This window comes from Heteronotia binoei, chromosome 3, assembly GCF_032191835.1.
Source record: "Heteronotia binoei isolate CCM8104 ecotype False Entrance Well chromosome 3, APGP_CSIRO_Hbin_v1, whole genome shotgun sequence".
NCBI classification, from domain to species: Eukaryota; Metazoa; Chordata; class Lepidosauria; order Squamata; family Gekkonidae; genus Heteronotia; species Heteronotia binoei.
In genome coordinates this window covers 133,436,155-133,458,551 of record NC_083225.1, presented here as the reverse complement: position 1 = coordinate 133,458,551, position 22,397 = coordinate 133,436,155, and the positions used below count along the sequence as shown (strand labels likewise).

Below are 22,397 nucleotides of genomic sequence, written 5' to 3'. Positions count from 1 at the left end.
CCATTTCAAGGACAACTCTGCAAGAGCTATGGCTGATCCAAAGCTGTTTCAGCAGCCGTAAATGGAGGAGTGGGGAATCAAGCCTGGTTCTCCCAGATGAGAGTCCGTGCACTTAACCACTCCCACCGAACTGGAGGGAGAGATAGAAAAGCATAAAAATACAGAGGATGTATAGTCCTTCTTGGTGAGAATGAATTTAGTATATGTAATGAGGTAAGAAACCAATATCCCTGTTAAGTCCGGGGTGGGGAGCTGTTCCAAGTGTTGTAATAACCTGTAATTCAGCAATTTCCCTCTCAATTCTGTACCTGAAGTTCCTTTGCAATAAAATAGCTACTCTGTGGGTCACCATTAAATGTTCTGGGAGGTTAAAGTGCTCTCCTACAGGTTTCTCTCTCTTGTAATTCCTGATGTCAGATTTGTGTCCATTTATCCTTCAGCAAAGGTTTTGTCCTGTTTGCCCTATGTAGACTGAAGGGCATTGTTGGTATTTAATGATACACACAATGTTCGAAGATGAGCAACTGAATGAGCCTGAGATGGTGTAGTTGATGCTGTTAGACTCAGTGATTGTGTCATGTGGGTGTAGGAGGCAGCAAAGTTGGCAACTGGGTTTATTGCAAGCTCTGACATCAGTGTCTATGTTCAAATTAAATGCCACACTATTTCAGATGAGGAGTTGTTTGAGAATGGAGGGTGTCTGTGCGCAAGAAAAGATCTGCTCCCCCAGAATTTGTGAAAGAGAACTGTCATTGTCCAGTAGAGGTTGTAAGTCACTGATGATGTGTTGAACTGATTTGCCAACCTGGTGTAGAGGTTAAGTGCATGGGCTCTTATCTGGGAGAACTGGGCTTGATTCCCCACTCCTTTACATGCACCTACTGATGTGACTTTGCGTCAGTCACAAGTTCTCATAGAGCTGTTCTGCTCAAGATATGCCTCTAATAACACCTCCTCTTTATATACAGCCTTTATAGATTTCAGAACAGCTTTTGATATGGTCCGAGACCTTCTATGGGAAAAATTAACGGGGCTGGGAATTGACAGACCGCTAACCCTGACAAAGGCCTTACACAGGGATACTAAGAACCAGATAAGAACAAGCCCACAAGGCCACCTGACAGAAGCCATAAAGGCAGAGAAAGGAGTCAAGCAGGGTTGTATTTTGGCACCATCCTTATTCAATTGTTACATAAATGATCTAGGAGAGTATTTATTTATTTTTATTTATTTATTCGTGATTTATATCCCGCCCTTCCCACGAGTTATCTTGCCCTGAGGTGCATGCACCAAAGATTGCAGATAGGCACATAACAGTCTTATTATACGCAGATGATGCGGTGATAATCTCTATGACCCTTAATGGCCTCAAGAGCCTTGAGTATTCTCGCCCAGTATTGCCAGGTTAATCATATCAAGATTAACTACCAAAAATCAAAATTGTGAAAATTGTTTTCACAAACAGACCCAGATTACATCAGTGAAGGATCAACACATTAGCTATTCAGCAAGTACGGGGGGCAGCGGTTCCCAATCTTTTTGGCACCAGGGACCAGTTTTGTGGAAGACAATTTTTCCACCGGTGATGGTAGGGTATGCTGGGAGTTTTGCCGCCCCAGGCTGCCCCCCCTGCCCTGTATGGTCTGCACATTGCAGAGAGCTCTGGAATAGAGCAGAGAAGTGCTACAAGCGTGAGGTTTGTGGCCCAGCAGCTGACGGAGTTGCTGAAAACTTCTGAGTTTGTGTGAAGGGCTGAAGGTGAAGGTGATTGTTGCTGATTGACTAGGAGTGGCTGTGTTCCCCGCCCTCTTTGCATTATTAAGCTGCGCCTTGCCAGAGAGCTAAAGAGCTCTTGGCCTGTGGCTCTTAGCCTGGGGGCTGTGTAAGGACCAGGAACCCAGATTCCTTGTATTTCCAATAAGGTAAGTAGACTCTCCAGACAGGGAGCCACATAAACAAACAGGGTTTAAAAGGAGACTATATATTTTTAAAAAGCTATCATGAAGGAAGAATGCCAGCAGGGGGGTGGGGGCTTTCCAGTGTTTCGCACTGAGTGTCACATGTATGACTATCTGCCCACAGGACAGAAGTCTTGGGTGTGTGCTTGATGCAAGGAGCTCCTGGTCCTCAGGGAACGAGTTCGTACCCTTGAGGCTGAGGTGACTGACCTGGAGAAGCAGAGACAGTCAGTTAGGCACTCGGAGAAGACTCTCGGGGACGTGTTAGATGAGCCCTGCTCTGAATGTGGCAGCCCCGTTGCTGCCAGGGAGCATGAGGGTCGAGAGGGAAAAGGGCACCAGGCTGAGGATAAGGGGTACGCACCCTCAGAAGGGACCTCTTCTTCAGTTGGTGAGCGGGAATCCTTTCACGCCAAGGAACCATCCCTGGGCAGGGAGAGAGAGGGAGTCTTGGTAGTTGGTGATTCGATCCTTAGGCAAGCAGACAGCTGGGTGGTAAAACCACGTACTGACCGTATGGTAACTTGCTTGCCTTGTGCGAAGGTAGCGGACATTACGTGTGTAGTAGATAGGCTGATAGACAGTGCTGGGGAGGAGCCAGTGGTCGTGGTGCATGTTGGCACCAATGATGTAGGGAAATGCAGTCGTGAGGTCCTGGAGGAAAAATTTAGGCTGCTAGGAGGGAGACTTAAGGTCAGGACCTCGAAGGTAGCCTTCTCAGAAGTGCTACCTGTTCCACGTACAGGGCTGGAGTGACAGGCACAGTCTCAATGTGTGGATGAGATGATGGTGTAAGGAGGAAAGGTTTAGGTTTGTTAGGCACTAGGATGCTTTCTGAAACAAGCAGGAGCTGTACAAGAGACGGTGTCCACTAGTCCCCAGATGGAACCAGGCTGCTGGCGCTTAAAATAAAAAAGGTGGCAGACAGTTTTTAAACTAAATCTTAGGGGAAAGCCGACAGAAGATTAAACGTCTCTAGTTCGGGAGGACTCATCTCAAAGAGATGAAGGGTTAGCTGTTACTTTTCTACCGGGTAATGGTTCAGAGTTGTCCACTGAGATGGTGACAAACAGTATGGACTATCTGCCAGAGTCTCGAGGCAGCAGGAGGAAGGTGGCGGGCCTAGCTTGCCTGGGAAATTATAGAGGTTTGTACGCAAATGCTAGAAGTGTTCGAAGTAAAATTGGTGAGTTGGAATGTTCAGTGCTGGAAGAAAACATACACATTGTGGGAATTTCAGAAACTTGGTGGAATGAGGAGAATCAGTGGGACACGGTGATTCCTGGATATAAGTTATATCGGAAGGATAGGGAGGGAAGTGTTGGAGGTGGGGTGGCTCTGTATGTCAGAGAGGGCATACGGTCCAGTAAGACTGAGTCAGAGAATTAGATTCTCTTCTAGAAATGCTTTGGGTTGAAATAGAGGGCCCAAAAGGAAATTTAACTATGGGAGTTTGTTATCGCACACCAATCAAAAGATAGAGGACAACTATAATATGATGGAAGGCTTAAAGATAGTGGCTAAATGTAAAAACTGTGTTGTCATAGGTGATTTTAACTACCCGGACATTGACTGGGTCAATATGTGTTCTGGTCGAGAGAAAGAGATTGAGTTTCTAGATGCTCTCAATGACTGCTATGGAGCAGATGGTCTCAGAACCTACCAGGGGTGGGGCGATCCTGGATTTGGTCCTAAGTAATGCCCAAGACTTGGTGAGAGATGTAAAAGTGATCGCATCGCTTGGGAGCAGTGACCATAACATTATTGATTTCACCATTTGTATAAATAAGAGAGTTGCCCCAAAAGACCAGTACAACCACATTTAACTTTAAAAGGGGTAAATTCTCTGAGATGAGGAGGCATATGAAGAGGAAACTGAAAGGAAAGGTAAATACAGTCAAAACCCTTGGGGAAGCTTGGAGGCTATTTAAAACTACAGTCCAAGAAGCTCAGATAAAATATATACCACAAGTTAGGAAAGACACCAATAGGTATAAGAAAAGGCCTGCATGGTTAACAAACATAATAATGAAAGCTGTAAAAGGTAAGAAAGACTCCTTTAAACGGTGGAAAGCTAGTCCAAATGAGTTTAACAACAGGGAACACAGGATGTGGCAAATCAAATGCACGACTGTCATCAGGCAGGCAAAAAGAGACTATGAGGAGCATATTGCAAAAAACAAAGACCAACAATAAAAATTTCTTCAAATATATTAGAAGCAGGAAACCAGCCCGGGAGGCAGTGGGGCCCTTGATGACCAAGGGGTCAAAGGATTACTGAAGGAGGATAGGGAAATGGCTGAGAAACTGAATGCATTTTTTGCCTCCATCTTCACTGCAGAAGATGAGAAGTGTTTGCCTGCTCCAGAACCACTTATTTTGGAAGGGGTGTTGAAAGACCAGAGTCAGATTGAGGTGGCAAGAGAGGAGGTCCTACAACTGATAGACGAATTAAAAACGCATAAGTCACCAGGTCCGGATGGCATACATCCAAGAGTTCTGAAAGAACTCAAAGTTGAACTTGTGGATCTTCTGATAAAAATATGTAATCTTTCATTGATATCTGCCTCCGTTCCTGAGGACTGGAAGGTAGCAAATGTCACCCCCATCTTTAAAAAGGGTTCCAGAAGAGATCTGAGAAACTACAGGCCAGTCAGTCTGACGCCATTACCAGGAAAGTTGGTAGAAACCATTATCAAGGACAGAATGAGTAGGCACATTGATGAACACGAGTTATTGAGAAAGACTCAGCATGGGTTCTGTAAGGGAAGATCTTGCCTCACTAACCTGTTACAGTTCTTTGAGGGGGTGAACAAACATGTGGACAAAGGAGACTCAATAGATATTGTTTACCTTGACTTTTTCAGTCCTCTGGTAAGCAGGGCTTTTTTTGAGCAGGAACACAGTTCCGGCTGGCTTGGGATAAGGGGGTGTGGTCTAATATGCAAATGAGTTCCTGCTATGCTTTTTCTGCACAAAACCCTGTGTGAAACAATGGTAACATCAGGGGTGTGGTCTAATATGCAAATGACTTTCTGCTGGGCCTTTTCCTACAAAGAAAGCCCTGCTGCTAAGTATGTCAGTTTTAGTGACAAATAGCACATACCTGCCAGGTTAGTACTCAAATAATTATTTGAATGCCATGTGAATCCACTTGTTAATTTTTAATTTACCAGTTAGCTCTAGAATGTCTGTTTCAGTGAATTTCAAACAATCTTCAATATAGCAGCTCTTCTGTAGCCATTAGTCCAACAGCGTCTGCAGTGAAGTCTGAGAAAATTAGCTTCTCTGCATTCTCCTTCAGCGGTCTTTGCCATCTAAATGGTTCTGTTACTATCCTCAGAAAAACCCTGTGAAGCAGGCTGTGCAGCAGCAAGGCCTCTTGCAGGAAATCACTAATCCAATTGAAAAGTTGAACTTCAGTCTGACTTTTAAACCCAATGTTGTATTGACTGCATCATGGTAAGGATGGCATACATCAAAGGTGAAATTATGAATCTCCTGACAAAAATATGTAATCTTTCATTAAAATCTGCCTCCGTTCCTGAGGACAGGAAAGTAGCTAATGTCACCCTCATCTTTAAAGAGGGTTCCAGAGGAGATCCGGGAAATTACAGGCCAGTCAGTCTGACTTCAATACCAGGAAAGTTAGTGGAGACTATTATTAAAGAGAGATTTAGGCACATGGATGAACAAAAATTACTGAGGAAGACTCAGCATGGGTTCTGTAAGGGAAGATCTTGTCTCACTAACCTGTAACATTTCTTTTGAGGGGGTGAACAAATATGTGGACAAAGGAGACCCAATAGATGTTGTTTACCTTGACTTCCAGAAAGCTTCTGATAAGGTTCCTCATCAAAGGCTCCTTAGAAAGCTCGAGAGTCGTGGAGTAAAAGGACAGGTCCTCTTGTGGATCTTGTGGATCAAAAACTGGCTAATTAATAGGAAGCAGAGAGTGAGTATAAATGGGCAGTCTTCGCAGTGGAGGACGGTAAGCAGCGGAGTGCCGCAGGGCTCAGTACTGGGTCCCTTGCTCTTTAACTTGTTCATAAATGATTTGGAGTTGAAAGTAAGCAGTGAAGTGGCCAAATTTGCAGATGACACTAAATTGTTCAGGGTGGTGAGAACCAGAGAGGATTGTGAGGAACTCTAAAGGGATCTGCTGAGGCTGGGTGAGTGGGCGTCAACATGGCAGATGAGGTTCAATGTGGCCAAGTGCAAAGTAATGCACATTGGGGCCAAGAATCCCAGCTACAAATACAAGTTGATGGGATGTGAACTGGCAGAGACTGACCAAGAGAGAGATCTTGGGGTTGTGGTAGATAACTCACTGAAAATGTCAAGACAGTGTGCAATTGCAATAAAAAATGCCAACGCCATGCTGGGAATTATTAGGAAGGGAATTGAAAACAAATCAGCCAGTATCATTACACCACTGTATAAATCGATGGTGCGGTCTCATTTGGAATACTGTGTGCAATTCTGGTCACTGCACCTCAAAAAGGATATTATAGCACTGGAAAAAGTTCAGAAAAGGGCAACTAGAATGATTAAAGGTTTGGAACACTTTCCCTATGAAGAAAGATTAAAAAGCTTGGGGCTCTTTAGCTTGGAGAAACGTCAGCTGCGAAGTGACATGATAGAGGTTTACAAGATTATGCATGGGATGAAGGTAGAGAAAGAAGTACTTTTCTCCCTTTCTCACAATACAAGAACTCGTGGGCATTTGATGAAATTGCTGAGCAGTCAGGTTAGAACGGATAAAAGGAGGTACTTCTTCACCCAAAGGGTGATTAACATGTGGAATTCACTGCCACAAGAGGTGGTAGCAGCTACAAGCATAGCCAGTTTCAAGAGGGGGTTAGATAAAAATATGGAGCAGAGGTCCATCAGTGGGTATTAGCCACAGTGTGTATATATATGTTTGTGTGTGTGTGTGTGTGTGTGTGTATATATATATATATATATATATATATATATTCCCTATTCAGTTATACGAATAGAAACAGGTATGGTCACTGTTAAAGCACGCTTTTGGATTGCTATTTTATATTGGTATTACAAATTCCACCGGACAACAGGTTTAAGAGTAAGAGATTCCATGGTATCTCACTGGATTAAAGAAACAGAACTCAAATTGTGTTATTATGGGCTCCCCAAACAATTTTTGTTGAATATGGAATATAATCAAGTTAAACCTTTTGTTAAGTAAAGAATCATGGATGTTGAAAGGCAACATGATTCGAACCAGATAAGGCAATATCTGACAGGAAGTGTAGGTTTAAATAAGGTAACATCCATGTCATATTTACAAAATTTAGATAAACCAGACTACAGGAGAGCATTTACCCCGCTTAGAGTTGATATGTTACCATCTGCAGTAATCGAAAGTAAATATAAAAGGCGACCTTACGAAGAAAGACTGTATGTCTGTGGAAAACAGGAGATAGAAACAAGGGAACATGTGATGTTTGAATGTAAACTATACCAAAACATTAGAGTCAGTTATATAACTCTGATCTTCACTGCGAGAAATTAAAGATTTTATTTAGATGTTAGCTGATAGAGAGCAGGTAATTACTTTAAACATGGCAAAATTTGCTATGCAGGCCATTAAATTCCGGAAACAAGCTATCAACAGTTAGTCAGTCCATACAGAGATTTTAATTATTTAATAGTTTACTTTTGGTTTTTTGTTGATTGATATTGCTGATAATGTCTGTATGAAATTTGATGGTGTACCAGCTGTGTAATGTATCGACTGAAATACGCGCCCACGCGCAGAGGCGGCTGGGTATCCCAGGCATCTCTAGCGCGGGCGCGCAATCCCCGCCTACCACATCCGCGGCGGGAAGTTTAACAGGTCAGGATTGGCCTGACCTGTACAGGAGGCTGAACCGGGCAATGTACATAAGCGGGGCCCGGCCCGCGTGTTCGCTCTCTTGCAACGTGCTCCCATTAAAGGATGTTGCCCTACTCTCGTCTCCGCTTCGAGTATGTTACAGTGGCGACGAAGGTGGGACTCTAGCCTCATCGGCTACAACGGAGATCTAGGGCAACCACCGGCCACGACCGCTGACGCCGCCATGGCAAGCCAGAGCGGAACCACCGGGTCCATCGAGACCTTCGACCCAGCGAATCCAGAGGGCTGGGAGTCCTACTCGGAAAGGGTTGAGTTCTACCTCAGGGCCAACAAGATCACCGACGCCGGCACAAAGAGGGACGTTCTCCTGAGCGTTTGCGGGGCAGCCACGTTCGAGATCGCCAAGGGTCTCTCGGCGCCCGCCCGCCTCACGGAGAAGTCCTACGAGGAGATCATCCGGCTCCTCACCGGCCACTTCTCGCCTCAGCCTTCACGGGTGGCCCGCCGGTTCCTGTTCCACAGGAGGGACCAGGCTGCAGGAGAATCGGCCGCCGACTATCTGGCAGCCCTCCGCAAAATCGCCGGGTCCTGCAGCTTTCCCCAACTGGAAGAAACCCTGGCCGACCGATTCACGTGGGGCCTCCGCGACGAGAGGCTCCAACAGAAGCTCTTCGCCAAGGAAGAGCTCACCCTCCAGAGCGCCTTTAGCGAAGCGGTGGCGTTCGAGCGGACGGCCCGGACAGACGCCGTCCACCACGAGGAGCTGGACTACGACCGCCAGGAGGAGGGGGAGGCCCACCAGCTGCGCCGCCCAGCGGGGCCACCTAGCAGAGCGGCACCATGGCACCGAGCGCCCGAGCGACCCCCAGCGGCAGAGAGAGCCCTGGCAACCAAGTGCGCCAGCTGTGGCGACCCCCACGACAGAAGAAACTGCCAGTATCGGACCTGGGACTGCCGGAGCTGCGGGAAGACCGGCCACATTGCACGGGCTTGCCGAGCCAAGGACAACCGCCGGAGCCCGACCACGCACCATGAGTCGGCGGATTTCCACACGGCGGACTCGACAACCCCCCAGGTACTGAACTTGCCCCTCAACAACCCCGGCAAAATCAAACTGGCGGTCCTCATAGAGGGAAGCCCCTGCCAAATGGAAGTGGACTCAGGGTCCTCCCTTTCAATAATAGCAGAGGACACCCTGAGGGGGCTGTGCCCCGGCCGGCGGCTGCAACTCAGGCCGGCGGACTTAATACTCAGGGACTTCCAGAGAAACCCAGTACAAATCGCGGGGTGGGCCCGGGTGCAAGTCGAGCGGGGCCCCTTCCGCGGCCCGCTGGACATCCTGGTGGTGAAGCGCCAGCTGACTACCCTGTTGGGACTGGCATGGTTCAAGCCCCTGGGAATCCGCGTGGAGGGGGTGGAGCAAACCCAAGCGCCCAAGGGGTTCGGGGAGATTTGCCAAGAGTTCCCGGACGTGTTCGATGGGTCCCTGGGGAGCTACAAAGGCCCGGCAATTTCCCTACCACTAGACCCCACGGTTAGGCCGATCCGGCTCAAGGCGCGGAGGGTCCCTTTTGCCTTAAAACCGAAAATAGAGGCGGAACTAGACCGCCTCACGGCCCAGGGCGTCCTGGAGCCGGTGGACTACGCCCCCTGGGAGACCCCCATAGTAACCCCCATTAAGCCAAACGGGGACGTGCGAATCTGTGCCGACTATAAGTGCACGATAAACAAGGCACTACAGGACAACCCCTACCCAGTGCGTGGTGAGCCACGTCCTGGCTGCTCTAGCGGGGTCTAAGGTCTTTGGGAAGCTGGACCTGGCCCAGGCCTACCAACAGCTCCCAGTAGACGCCAAGACGGCGTAAGCCCAAACCATAGTGACACACAGGGGGGCCTTCCGGGTGAAGAGGCTACAGTTCGGGGTAAGCGTCGCTCCGGGGATTTTTCAGAGTATAATGGACGCTCTCCTTAAAGGGATCCCCGGAGTGCAGCCGTTTTTCGACGACGTTTTAATCGCCGCCCCCGGCCCCGAAGAGTTCGGAAATCGCTTGAGAGAGGGGCTCCGCCGGTTCCAGACAGCGGGGCTCAAGGTCAAACGGGAGAAATGCTTGCTGGGGGTCCCACGGGTGGAGTTCCTGGGTTTCGCCGTAGACTCCGCGGGAATCCACCCAACAGAAGAAAAAACTCGAGCCATCCTGCAGGCCCCGGCTCCCACCTGCAAGGCGGAGCTCCAAAGTTTCTTGGGGGTGCTGAACTTTTATCATTCGTTCCTCCCCCACAAGGCAGCCCTCGCGGAGCCCCTCCACAGGCTACTGGACAAAAGGGCCTCGTGGGTGTGGGGAAAAAGGCAAGCCGCCGCATTCCAGGCGGTCAAGGACATCCTAGTATCTAATGCGGTGCTCCACCATTTTGACGAGGGTCTCCCCGTCATCTTGGCGTGCGATACGTCGCCCTACGGAGTGGGGGCAGTCCTGGGGCACCAACTCCCGGATGGGAGAGAGGTCCCGGTGGCATACTACTCCCGCACGCTTACTCCAGCCGAGCGCAACTACGCGCAGATAGACAAAGAGGCGCTGGCAATCGTGGCGGGGGTCCGCAAGTTCCATGAATACCTGTACGGGCGGAGGTTCACTATTGCCACCGACCACAAGCCTCTCCTAGGCCTCTTGGCCCCAGACCGGCAAACCCCCCAAATTCTCTCACAGCGCGTGTTGAGGTGGAACCAATTCCTCAACTCCTACACGTACACACTGGTGCACAGGGCAGGCAAGGCCATGGGCCACGCGGACGCGCTCAGCCGCTTGCCGCTCCCAGAAGTAGGCCCAGACCCCGCCCCCGCACACCAGGTCATGATGATGGAGAGCCTTCCGGAGCAGCCCCTCCACGCTGCGGAGGTCGCCAAGGCCACACAGAAACACAAGACACTGGCGAGGGTGCTCGACTGGGTGATGAGGGGCTGGCCGGAGGGGAACATGGGGGAAGAATTCAAACCATACACGACCAGGAGGGAGGAACTAGCCGCACACAAGGGGTGCCTACTATGGGGAAGCAGGGTGGTGGTCCCGCCGCCGCTGCAAAGGCGAGTCCTGGAATCCCTACACGAGACCCATCCCGGCATAGTCCGAATGAAGGCGTTAGCCAGGAGCTACGTCTGGTGGCCGGGGATGGACGGGGAGATTGAGACGTGGGTTCGCAGGTGTCAAACGTGTCAGGAGTCAAGGCCTGAGCCTCCCAGCGCTCCCGCCACACGGTGGGAGTCCACCCGGAAGCCCTGGTCGAGGCTCCACATCGATTTCGCGGGGCCATTCCAGGGTCAAATCTTCATGATCATCGTGGACGCCTACTCCAAATGGCTAGAGGTCATTCCAGTAGGGTCCACCTCAGCGGCCGCCGCCATCAGAGCGCTGCGCAGGGTCTTGTGCACACACGGTATTCCGGATACCATAGTCTCCGATAACGGGACAGCATTCACATCGGCGGACTTCCAAGTATTCCTCAATAGATACCTGATTAAACACATACGCTCCGCCCCCTTTCACCCAGCCACCAACGGCCAGGCGGAGCGGATGGTCCGCACAACCAAGGAAGCCTTAAGCCGCATCGTTCAGGGGGACTGGGACCACAGACTAGCCGCGTTCCTTTTCGATAACCGGGTCACCCCCAACCCGGCCACCGGGGTTAGTCCGGCCAAGCTCCTTATGGGGCGCAAGCTCATAACACGGCTGGACCGACTACACCCCGACAGGACCTCTGACTCCAGCGGAGGTCCCGAGGTCCGGGACGCGGCAAGGGGGTTCTTCGCAGGCGACCCAGTGTATGCCCGGAACTACGCTAGGGGACCGGAATGGGTGGCGGGCCGAGTGTTACGAGTAACGGGGTCCCGCCACTACGACATATCGACCGAGGGGGGCCAGGTCATACGGCGGCACATCGACCAGCTGCGCCGCCGGACGCTGCCCGAGGAACCGGCGGACATAGAGGAGGCGGAGCCAACCAGAGGCCGACCAGACGACGCGCCCCCAACCACGGCATTGCCAACGCCAGAAGTACAGGGGCCCACCGTGCCCGACCGACCCGAGGCACCAGCCCCGCAGCCTCTGGCGGCACAACCCCCTGACGTGGCCGCCAAAGAAGCCGCGGGCCCCCCACAGGACCTTCCCAGACGGTCCACCAGGGAGAGCCGACCGCCCGCGTATCTCAAAGACTATATTCGTTGACTAGGGGGGGAGGAGTGTAATGTATCGACTGAAATACGCGCCCACGCGCAGAGGCGGCTGGGTATCCCAGGCATCTCTAGCGCGGGCGCGCAATCCCCGCCTACCACATCCGCGGCGGGAAGTTTAACAGGTCAGGATTGGCCTGACCTGTACAGGAGGCTGAACCGGGCAATGTACATAAGCGGGGCCCGGCCCGCGTGTTCGCTCTCTTGCAACGTGCTCCCATTAAAGGATGTTGCCCTACTCTCGTCTCCGCTTCGAGTACGTTACAAGCTGATATGAGATCTTTTACTTTTTTATGTATTTGGTCAATGACTAGAAATAAATTAAGTATGTATGGGACAGTTCTCTCAGCTGCACCTACCTCACAGGGTGTCTATTGTGAGGAGGGGAAGGAAACAAGATTGTAAGCCACTCTGAGACTCCTTTGGGTAGTAAAGGGTGGGGTATAAATCCAATCCCTTCTTTTCTTCTCTTTCTTCTTTAGTTGAGAGCTGCACATGACCACTAGTGGTGTTCTATTATCTTTTTTAGGCCTGTCTTGTAACAGGTTTTCTCTGAGTACCATTCTAATCTGTCTCCTAACTTCATCAGGTGGATACTTCAGTTCCAAAAAGGTTTGTCATAGATCCCCCAGGTAGGGGATTGGAGCAGGATTGCAGCTGTAGCATAGAGCCTGGCTGTAAACCATGGATCATTTAGTATGTTTAGGATGGCGGCTGGAAGCATGTAAGTGAGTTAGTCAGTAGGTTTCCAGCATAAGGTGGTGCCTATATGTCCATTCTGTATTTTTACAGTAGTGGTGAAAGCCATTGAATGACTGGTGGAAAATTAAATCATGTATAATCCTCCAAAACGTAGGGGGGAAACCCAGCCTTCACTGAAATGAATACCTATGCCCAATATTAAAGCTTGACACTGCTGCCTGAATTTAGTTATCTGTTTTACCTAACCAGAAGGGCTATTTTTAAAACATCTTAAAAATAGATCAAAACAAGGAGAATTTTCCCTGCTGCTATTTTCTTATTTGATATGACAGAGCTGAAAATAGGTAAGTACACTTGTCTAGGATCATTTACCTGCTAGATAGCTGCATGCCACTCAGATGACCTTCCATACCAGTACTGGAGAGAAGTCTGTTTTGCTTTAGCAATCATGTACTTTGAAAATCCTGAAAGCACCAACTTTTAAATTTATCATTTGAACCAAATACTGGGTTTTCTGGGGTATGGATGCTTTTTTCATAAATAAGCTTTAAGCCTTTTCTTTCTGAACAAATGGCAAGTCTCTGCTTTGTAATCCATCACATATATGTCTATCTGAACAGTGTCCTTTCTTAAAATAATTTTTCTGAAGGGGGAGAAGGCTATTCTATACCTAGTATTGCTGGAATAATCCCACACGGAAGCATCCAATGTGTTGCGCACCCAAGTCTTGGAAGGCTCCTTTTGAAACTTGTGCTGATACAACTCTACCACAAGATCTTCCACAGTGAGAAGCTTCAGATGATTTGTTATGCCTGAGGAGAGTTCAGGAGCAAAGGGAAACAAAAAAATTCATTGTAAAACTTTTCGACTGTGTATAGTATTATTATTATTTGTTTATTTATAGTCCGCACATTCCCCGTAGGGGCTCAGAACGGAGTACAACAAAATGATAAAACCACAATTAAATCACAACAGTGTAACAATAAAAACCATTTACAATATTCAGTACAACAGGAAAATCCACCCAAACAGAATGATAAAATGGTGTGGCAGGGCAATTTCATCTCACCTGCTTCCTCAGCCAGGTACTTCAGACACCAGTTCACCCTAAAGTAGTCATCAGACTGTAAAAAAAAAAAGTTCAATGATCAGGCATCTACCGTATAATCAATGCAACAGAATGAGAAACACCTGCCCCCCCTTTAATTTTAATCCCACTCTGGCTGCAAATGTTGCTTCTACAAACACAAGATGATAATCTTGTTTTACAACAGAAGAGTCTTCAAGAGTGGTTCTAGTCATACCTAATGCATCCGATATATATAGTACTTAGTGGCAACAGAAGTCTCAAAACAGATCAAAGAGATAGATGGAGCTCATGAAGAACACTTGCTGGTCCTTTCAAGTAGCCATGAACCAGAGGAGGAAAAGCAGGACAAATGACTTAATGGTCATTGTGGGAGATCTCCCAGTACAGTAGTAGGAATTCTGTCTAAGAGGAGGATGTTGCAATATCTACTAGAACAGAAAGTAGTCAGCGTACCACATACAAACATTATCTGGGAAGAAAAATCTCTTGCATCTGGTGAAAGGGAGAAAAGATGGTGTGTGTAATCTTCTGTTAGAACCAAATGTACCATAGGAGAAAAGATGGTGTGATCTCTGGAAGGTAAATTGGCTCATGACAGAAACGTGTTTAGTTACAAGTCCTGTAATGTACATGGTCCTGACTCAAAAATTATTAAGAAGAAAAAGAATACGAAGTATAGGCCAACTTGGATGGGATACAGATACCAGTAAACAGAGAAAGGCTATGCTATCTTTGAAGAATGCAATGGAGATCACTCTAAGAGCCGTAAACCAATGGCCCTTGGTTCAAAGGGAGACTTAACTACTGTGAAAAAACCAGATAGGTTTCAGCTGAGAGGAAATCCTGTTGGTGAATAATACTGGCAAGACCTTTGAGCAAGACCTTGAGAAGTGAACAGAGTAAGGACCTGAGCCACAGACAACAGGCACAGGGACTGAGTAGGGTTCGATGCTGTTGAAGTGAACATATGAACATATGAAGCTGCCTTATACTGAATCAGACCCTTGGTCCATCAAAGTCAGTATTGTCTTCTCAGACTGGCAGCGGCTCTCCAGGGTCTCAAGCTGAGGTTTTTCACACCTATTTGCCTGGACCTTTTTTTGAAGATGCCGGGGATTGAACCTGGGACCTTCTGCTTACCAAGCTGATGCTCTACCACTGAGCCACTATCCCTCCCTTAGCCACTATCCCTCCCTTAAATGTATTCTCCCCCACCGCCCCTTCTCCAAAGCATCATGCTACATTTGGTTCTAAAAGATTATACACAGTTTTGAAACTCCATGAGGCAAATACACGTAACATTACAAAGCAACAACAGGACCAAACAGAAAATCACAGATCACTAATTCTTATATATGCAAAAAGCTCTGATGCAAAAAAAATATTTTATAACAACTCCAAATACAATAAATTTGGGTGACTGAAGTGACATCTCTAACGTAAGTCCTGTTACCCAAGGTGAAATGGAGAAATATACTGGGTATGGGGAGGACTTTGCTATTGTGTCTCCATTACAAGATGGAAAGTAGATGCTGAATGAGTGAAACCCATCTAGCAATAAACACAGCTGCTCAATACTATCCAAGGAAGTCTAAGTTAAACCCAAGATGGGTCTTTGAGGCCCAGAGATTATGGACACAAGGAGGCCGACACCTCTTGAGTGCAGACCACTGAAACAGGTGAAGTGAGTGCCTGTCAAGAACTCAAGGGACCTTTCCAGTTGTGTGTTCATTGCCAAATGAATACTTGGGAGAGAGAAAATGGAAAAAAATATTCATGGGGCACAAATACATACATGTAGAAGTTTATCACAGGATATTAATGTAACTGCATGTCATTTCTTGCACGCCTTGCACTAATGACAACATCTACAAGCTCTGCTATGAAATACAACTCTGCCCCAGTTATTTTTCAGCCTACGTTGTAAGGATAAAATGTGGGAGAGGGTACCTCTGTACCTTACAATATACTGTACCTTACAATACACGAACGGCCGGTTGTTCCTATCTGGCTGGATGAACATGCACAGGTCACGAAACACAACAAAATGACTTGCAGACTCAAATTCAATGCCAGAGATGGGAATCCTGTGAGTGGCATCACCTAATAACAGAACATTCCAAGTGTCTTAAACCCATGACCTCTAAAACAAAAAACTGCCCTTTGCATAATTAATCCACCTACAGCTGGTCTGAAATGCTGATTCATGAATTCTGCAATGTGACTGCTTAAACATCTTCAAAAATTATGAAGTTCCACCAATGGAATTTTCAAGGGAAGAGATGAGCAGAGGTGGTTGTCGTTGCCTTTCTCCATGTAGGAACCCTGGAAATCCTTGGTGGTCCCCCCTTCCAAGTACTCACTGCTTAGCTTCCAAGCTCTGGCAGTAGTTGAGATAGTTCAGGCTATTCAGGCTGCTAATCTACAACTACATCAATACAATATATTCAACAAGTACACAAAAGGGGGGGGGAAGGAAAGAGTAAGGAGTTCTCTTGAACTAAAAGGTGTCTGACAGTAACTGCCACTCTCCCATCAGATGCAGAGCAGCTCATGGCTCCTCCCTGTATGGCATTCTGGATATAAAAGATGATGGGAGGGACTAAAAGATTCACTGGGAGGAGGGACTAAAAGGTTCACTTGGAAACTGGGATTAATATTCAGAATGGAATAGGGTAGGTGGGAGAAATAATTAAATATTGTAAGCTGCTTTAAAGAGTTTACCATAAAAATATTTGAGACAGCTAACTAATGCATTAATGTATTTTTATTTACTTACTTTATTGTAAACCATTTCAAGCAATAAAGAAAATACCACATAAAGGAACTTCAGACTCTCTGTTCCCCACCCAGAACATGACCAGTTTCCTGAATTCCATGTCACTTGTCCAATGCATACCTGCAGCTTGGCAATGGAACCGAAAACCCCGGGGAACTGTACCTGTAAAAGACCAAAGAGAAACCCAGTTTTCTTTCACAGCATTACAAGTGCAGTCTTTTCTGTATTTTGGCAGTGGGACATTAGTGGTCAAGTATGCCCTTCTCGGTATACTCACTTAATTTCTTTATAAGAGTTACTAACATGAGACAACAAAGCGTAAAGCACACAACTACACAAAAAGTATGAATTTTGCAATTTCCTGTTGGCAAGAGAAATGTTCCATCTAATTTCAACTCTGATCATTCTCTTAAGAAGAATTTTTACACAGAACCTGAATTCAGTCTTTCTTGAATACACCCAACCTGAAGCAACTCAAGAAAACAGGACTGAAAATCTCTTTGCCTCTACTCAAAAATAAAGGACCAATGTCTTGTGTTCTCTTGTCCCAAACTTACCACTATCTATAAAAAGGTGAGACTCTGCAATTATGCCATCCTTTAGTGAGTACTTGACACAGCCAATTTCACAAGGGAGAAAACGCTGAATGCAATGAGGAGGCAGTTCTCCATGACTGAAAATGTTCAGAATGTAGAATACATTTTTAAGAGCCACTGCAAAAAGAATAGAATTAAATATAAGAAAAGCAACATCACTTAAGAACAAATTCACAGTAACATTAGCCTAAAATTATTGAAAGTTAAAAGCTCCTGAAACAACCTTATTGAATTCTATTTAACTCCCCCATAGAGAACTAGATAGACCCTACATGCATCTGTTCCAACGTACAGTCACTACAATAGCTTGAAACTTGAATGTTTCACTCCTGATTTTACTGAAAAGGTGTAAAAAAATTCTACAGCTTCTCACTTTACCAAATGTGACCCCTATTTATCTAAACTCAATATCAGTCATTGGTAGTAAAGGAGAAAACTACACATTTGAAAATAAATGGCATGTTAAACGTGAGGCGTATGACCCTTTTCTGCTCTGAATGGTAACTTCCTGAAAACTCCTTCCTTTAAAACTGAATTTCTACTTCAGTAAATTTCTATTTTCCAAGCCTTCACTCAGGTTGGGTGCGGGGGGGGGGGGAGACATACGTATGTACGTATACTCTCTCTTCCTTCAGCTCTCCAGCATTTGCCAACCCAATTATCTGAGTTTGCTTCTTTTGTTCTAGCTCTGTCTAGACCACGGGTGTCAAACTAATTTGTTATGGGGGCCAGATCTGACATAAATGAGTCCTTGTTGGCCCAGGCCATGTGTCATAAAATGTAATGCCATGTAGCAGCGATATAAACTTTATAAAGTACACAAACACAATTAAAGATTTTTTTTAAAAAAAAAACTTAAAATAAAACATGCTTAAAACATTAGCACTTGTTGGTCTTAATGATACTTTCTTTGTATCTCTCCCATGGGATCCAGGGAACTGGGCAAAGGAAGTTTTGACTCTTTCCTTCCTCTCCCAAAGAACCAGGACAGGAAGCAGCCTCAGTCAATGGAAGGAAGAGGCTTGGCTCAGTAGCTCTACTGTGCAATTGAGAGAGCCTGGCAAAGCAAGCTCTCCCCCCACTTTCTTCCCCAAGGAAGGAGCCTCAGCCAATGGAGAACATACAGGTTTTGCTCAGTAGCTGCTGTGCGATTGAGCAAGCCTTGCAAAGCAAGCTGTTATGCAGACGTAATCAAGAGAGAAGGAAAAGGAAGCAGACGACAGCCAGTTGCTCTGGAACCTGATAGGAGCTCTCAGAGAGCATGAATCGGCTCCCAGGCCACATGTTTGACACCCCTGGTCTAGACCCTCATGGTCTCTTTTGGGCTGCAGTTTTTTCCTTGTATACTCCTACATAAATGTGGTTATTACCATAACAGCTTGTCCTTGGGTTGAAAGAGCAAATTTGTTTGTGTTGCCTTCCAGCATCTTCAGACTGAATGAAAGAAACACGTGTTCAAGAGGGGAAAGATACTTTTAGAGTTCCTCACCTTGATCACACTTCCTGGATGTGTTGGTGAGGCTCTCAATAGGAACTGTCTGAGTTTGCATAGGATGAGGTGCCAGGACTTGGCCAGGCAACTAAGAAAAAAATACCAAATCAAGAAAAATTAACAGATCATAATCTCACATGTAATTCACCATAGATGAAAATCTTCCCTTCTTATGCAACCAAGTGAAGATACAATTAAATCTGCACCCCTTACAGTTAGATTGCATGATTCATCCCCTATGCAACCATTACAGGAGATGTTATGAGGTCAATCATGTACTCACATGAAAGTATCATTTGTGTCCACTGCTTAAGCCTACTCTTGTGTGAAAACCACCCCTGTGCATTTTACCAAATGCATTCACATTTTCAGACTTTTTTGGGGGGGACTTTCCAAGTTAAAACAAGGAACAATATTCAGTATTTCTACTTCCAAACTCAAGCATATTTTGTTGTCACTTACTGCCTTTGCTCCTGCTTCAGATTTCTTAGTTTTCCATAGACGAGCCTTATCTGCATACTTTTCTTTTTGCTCTTCAGTCAGCCTCTTCGAAGTAAAATCAGTTAGTTTTCCATCATTTCTTGCCAACAATAAGAGAAACTTTTCTCTATAGTGTATTTACCAAGATAACCCAAAGTTAAATATTTAAATCCCTGTAACTCAAATGAATTCATACTGAAATCCATGTTACTTGAGTACTTTTTAAATCTGTGGCTAGACTGCATGCATTAGTTTTCCATCAGCTGAATCCTATTCATTTTTAGATTCAAGCATCATTAAAATCACTAGGATTTATTTGCAAGTGAGCTAGTAAGCAGCAAACTTTTAGCAGTGGGTTAAATACCATTATATATGAAGAATTTGAGTAAAGATGCTGAAACTTGTGAAGATGGTCAAGCTTACCTCCTTGATTAGGGAAGAGACATTAAAAATATTTATCACTGATTGGAAACCCCTTACAGACTTTTTTAATGAGATAAAAAAATAATGGTTTTGAAGATTAAGAGGAGGAAAAATAGATTCTAAATAAAGGAGAGGTCTTTTGTGTAGCTATAGACAGAGTAAATACAGAAACGAAGTTGTATTGGTCATAGATTAAAACAGAATTTTTTTAAATCTTTTAATGTGTTTTCTTAATTCCATTCCCTGTGATTTTTCTTTTGCCTTTTTATGATTTTAAGGGATTGGACTAGATGACCCTGGAGGTCCCTTCCAACTCTTATCATTCTATGTATCTTGTTTAAATTTTTAATAACACATATTAAATATATTAAGAATTTGGAAACTTAAAAGATTTGTCATGGCAGGGGGACCCAACTCATCAATCTTCTAGTCTGCAAATAATAACAAACCATGCTATTATTACGGCACATAAGGGATACATAAGAGAATCAAACATTCAGAAAATCAGGAGATTCAGACTTGGTCTACGTTCAAACCAACCCCTGCATCGATGTGACTAGATTTTCCACAGCCATCTTGGGTACTTGTAATGCGTTACACTGCATATTAACCACACATTAAAAATATTTGCCTTATTTCAACATAGGCCTCAGGCTGGAAACAACATCCAGCGAAACCAGGTGGGAATGCGGGTCAATCACGCACTCCGTTTCCGGCAAATTGTCTTTCCCACAATTCCAAATAAATGGAAATACACGTGTAAGCTCGGGCGTCACTGAGAGTTTGAAAGGGAACATGAGCTCCACTGAGTGGATATTGAACAAGCCAATGTTTACAAGCCCTGTTCTGTGAGGAAAAGTTAAAACTGGGAGGGTGGGAGAATACAATTTGCTCCCACCCTACGAAAGGAGGAATGGTCCACTACGCGAGACAACGGCTTCTGCCCTCACCGCCCAGTCATCCGAGCAGTGCGGGACGGCGTCTGCCACGCCAGTCACATTTACACCGCGTCGCTTCAACTCCGGCAGCTTCTCCAGCACGAAGAAAAAATAGGCGTTCCTCGCGCCTTTGCGGTTGGGCATTTCGCTCGTTGTCAACACGAGGGAACCCAAAGGCCGCTGCTGCCGCTCCTGCAGCCGACGTTGACAACGACTAGCAAAGAAAAATAGAACTGGCCGTCTTTAACACCTCCCTTCTTAAAGACCAATCGCATGACGCCATGCAACCGAACACAAACCCCAAGCGGCACCTGTATGTAATTAGCGGGGGCGGGGATTTCTGTAGCTTGTGCTTTAAAATTGTGGCGTTAACCATATGGTTTAGGCTGCATTGTAGTCCGGCTGCACTTTAGAAGCCAACAAGATTTTTCGGGGTTTAAGTTTTCCACAGTCAAAGTCCATTCATTACATAACTATATGGTTAACTATGTAGTCCATTAATTCTTGCAAGAACTCACAAGAGTCTAGTGGTGAGGTGGCAAATGTGATTCACCATGAGCTAATACAAAGTAATGCACATTGGAGTAAAAAATCCTAACTGTAAATATACCTTCATTGGGTCTGAACTGGTGGTAACTGACCAGGAAAAAGATCTTGAAGTCCTGGTAGCTGACACTGACAATGTGGACTCAGTGTGTGACCGCAGTAAAAAAAGGCAAATGCTGTGCTAGAGATTATTAGGAAGGGGACTGAAAACAAATCAGTCAGTATCATAGTGCCCCTATATCTATGGTGCATCATCATTTGGAATACTGTATACAATTTTGTTCACCGTACCTCAAATTAGAAAAGGGCAACTAAAACAATTCAGGGAGCGGAACACCTTCCCTGTGAAGAGGTTAAAAAGGTTAGGGCTTTTAGCTTGGAGAAACAATTGAGGGATCAGGGATGATATCATAGAGGTTTACAAAATTATGCATGGGATAGAGAAGGTAGACAAAGTATCTTTCTCCCTTTCCCACAATACAAGATAAGAACTTGTGGGCATTAATGAGTAGTAGGCTTAGAACAGATAAAAGGAAGTACTTCTTCACCCAAACATGTGGAATTCATTGCCACAAGAAGTGATGGTGGCTACAAGCATAGACAGCTTCAAGTGGGAGGGCTTCTGGAGTTCTGGCCCTCGTGGACCTCCTGATGGCAGTTGAGATTTGGTTGCTTTGTGACACTGAGTGTTGGACTGGATGGGTCATTGGCTTGATCCAACATGGCTTCTCTTATGTTGTAATGATACTTGTGTGGTGGAATGGGAAGAGTTGTTGCTGTCAGACTAGGATCTGGAAATCTAGGTTCAAATGCCCATGTTGCTGCCAGAGAGAAGAACAATAAAGCCAGTTTGAGTCACCATTGGGGGAAAAGGTGGGGTATGAGTAAATAATTAATTAAAAGAACGGATTCTAGAACAGGTTGCAGTCCTAAGGATGCTTTCCTGCATATAAATCCAATTAAATAAAATGGTACTTCCTTTTAAGTGGACATGCTCAGGGTTTTCCTATAAAGAAAACCTGTTCTGAGTTTGTACACAATTAATTTATGTGTTTATGTTTCATTTGGATGCAGAATGTGAGTTCAAATATCTGCCCCCCAGGGTCTTACACCAGCACTCTGCCTAGTACACCATAAGAGTGGTATAAATATTGTTGTATGCAAAAATATAGTTGCACTCCCAGGAGGAGTGAATTGGGAATTCCCATTCAATATGCTAAAACTGGAATTTATCAAAGGATGCTTTTTTTGTGTTCTTTACCATAAGATAATAAACTTGGAACTGATAAAATGGGTTTTTTAAAAACA

The 22,397-nt window shown here is 45.8% G+C and overlaps 1 protein-coding gene across 1 annotated transcript in view; it reads right to left on the bottom strand.

Annotated features, from left to right (window-relative positions):
• Positions 1-20,832, bottom strand: part of MAEL (maelstrom spermatogenic transposon silencer) — a 42,136-nt gene extending 21,304 nt beyond the window's left edge. Inside the window, exons 1-8 of the mRNA XM_060234465.1 lie at positions 20,556-20,832; positions 19,165-19,248; positions 18,700-18,790; positions 17,172-17,327; positions 16,735-16,776; positions 15,811-15,938; positions 13,815-13,869; positions 13,416-13,557 (exon numbers count right to left, since the gene is read on the bottom strand). Of these exons, the coding sequence (XP_060090448.1) occupies positions 13,416-13,557; positions 13,815-13,869; positions 15,811-15,938; positions 16,735-16,776; positions 17,172-17,327; positions 18,700-18,790; positions 19,165-19,248; positions 20,556-20,687 (830 nt within the window). The 5' untranslated portion in view covers positions 20,688-20,832. The remainder of the gene's footprint in view (positions 1-13,415; positions 13,558-13,814; positions 13,870-15,810; positions 15,939-16,734; positions 16,777-17,171; positions 17,328-18,699; positions 18,791-19,164; positions 19,249-20,555) is intronic.
• Between the last annotated feature and the right edge of the window lie 1,565 nt (positions 20,833-22,397).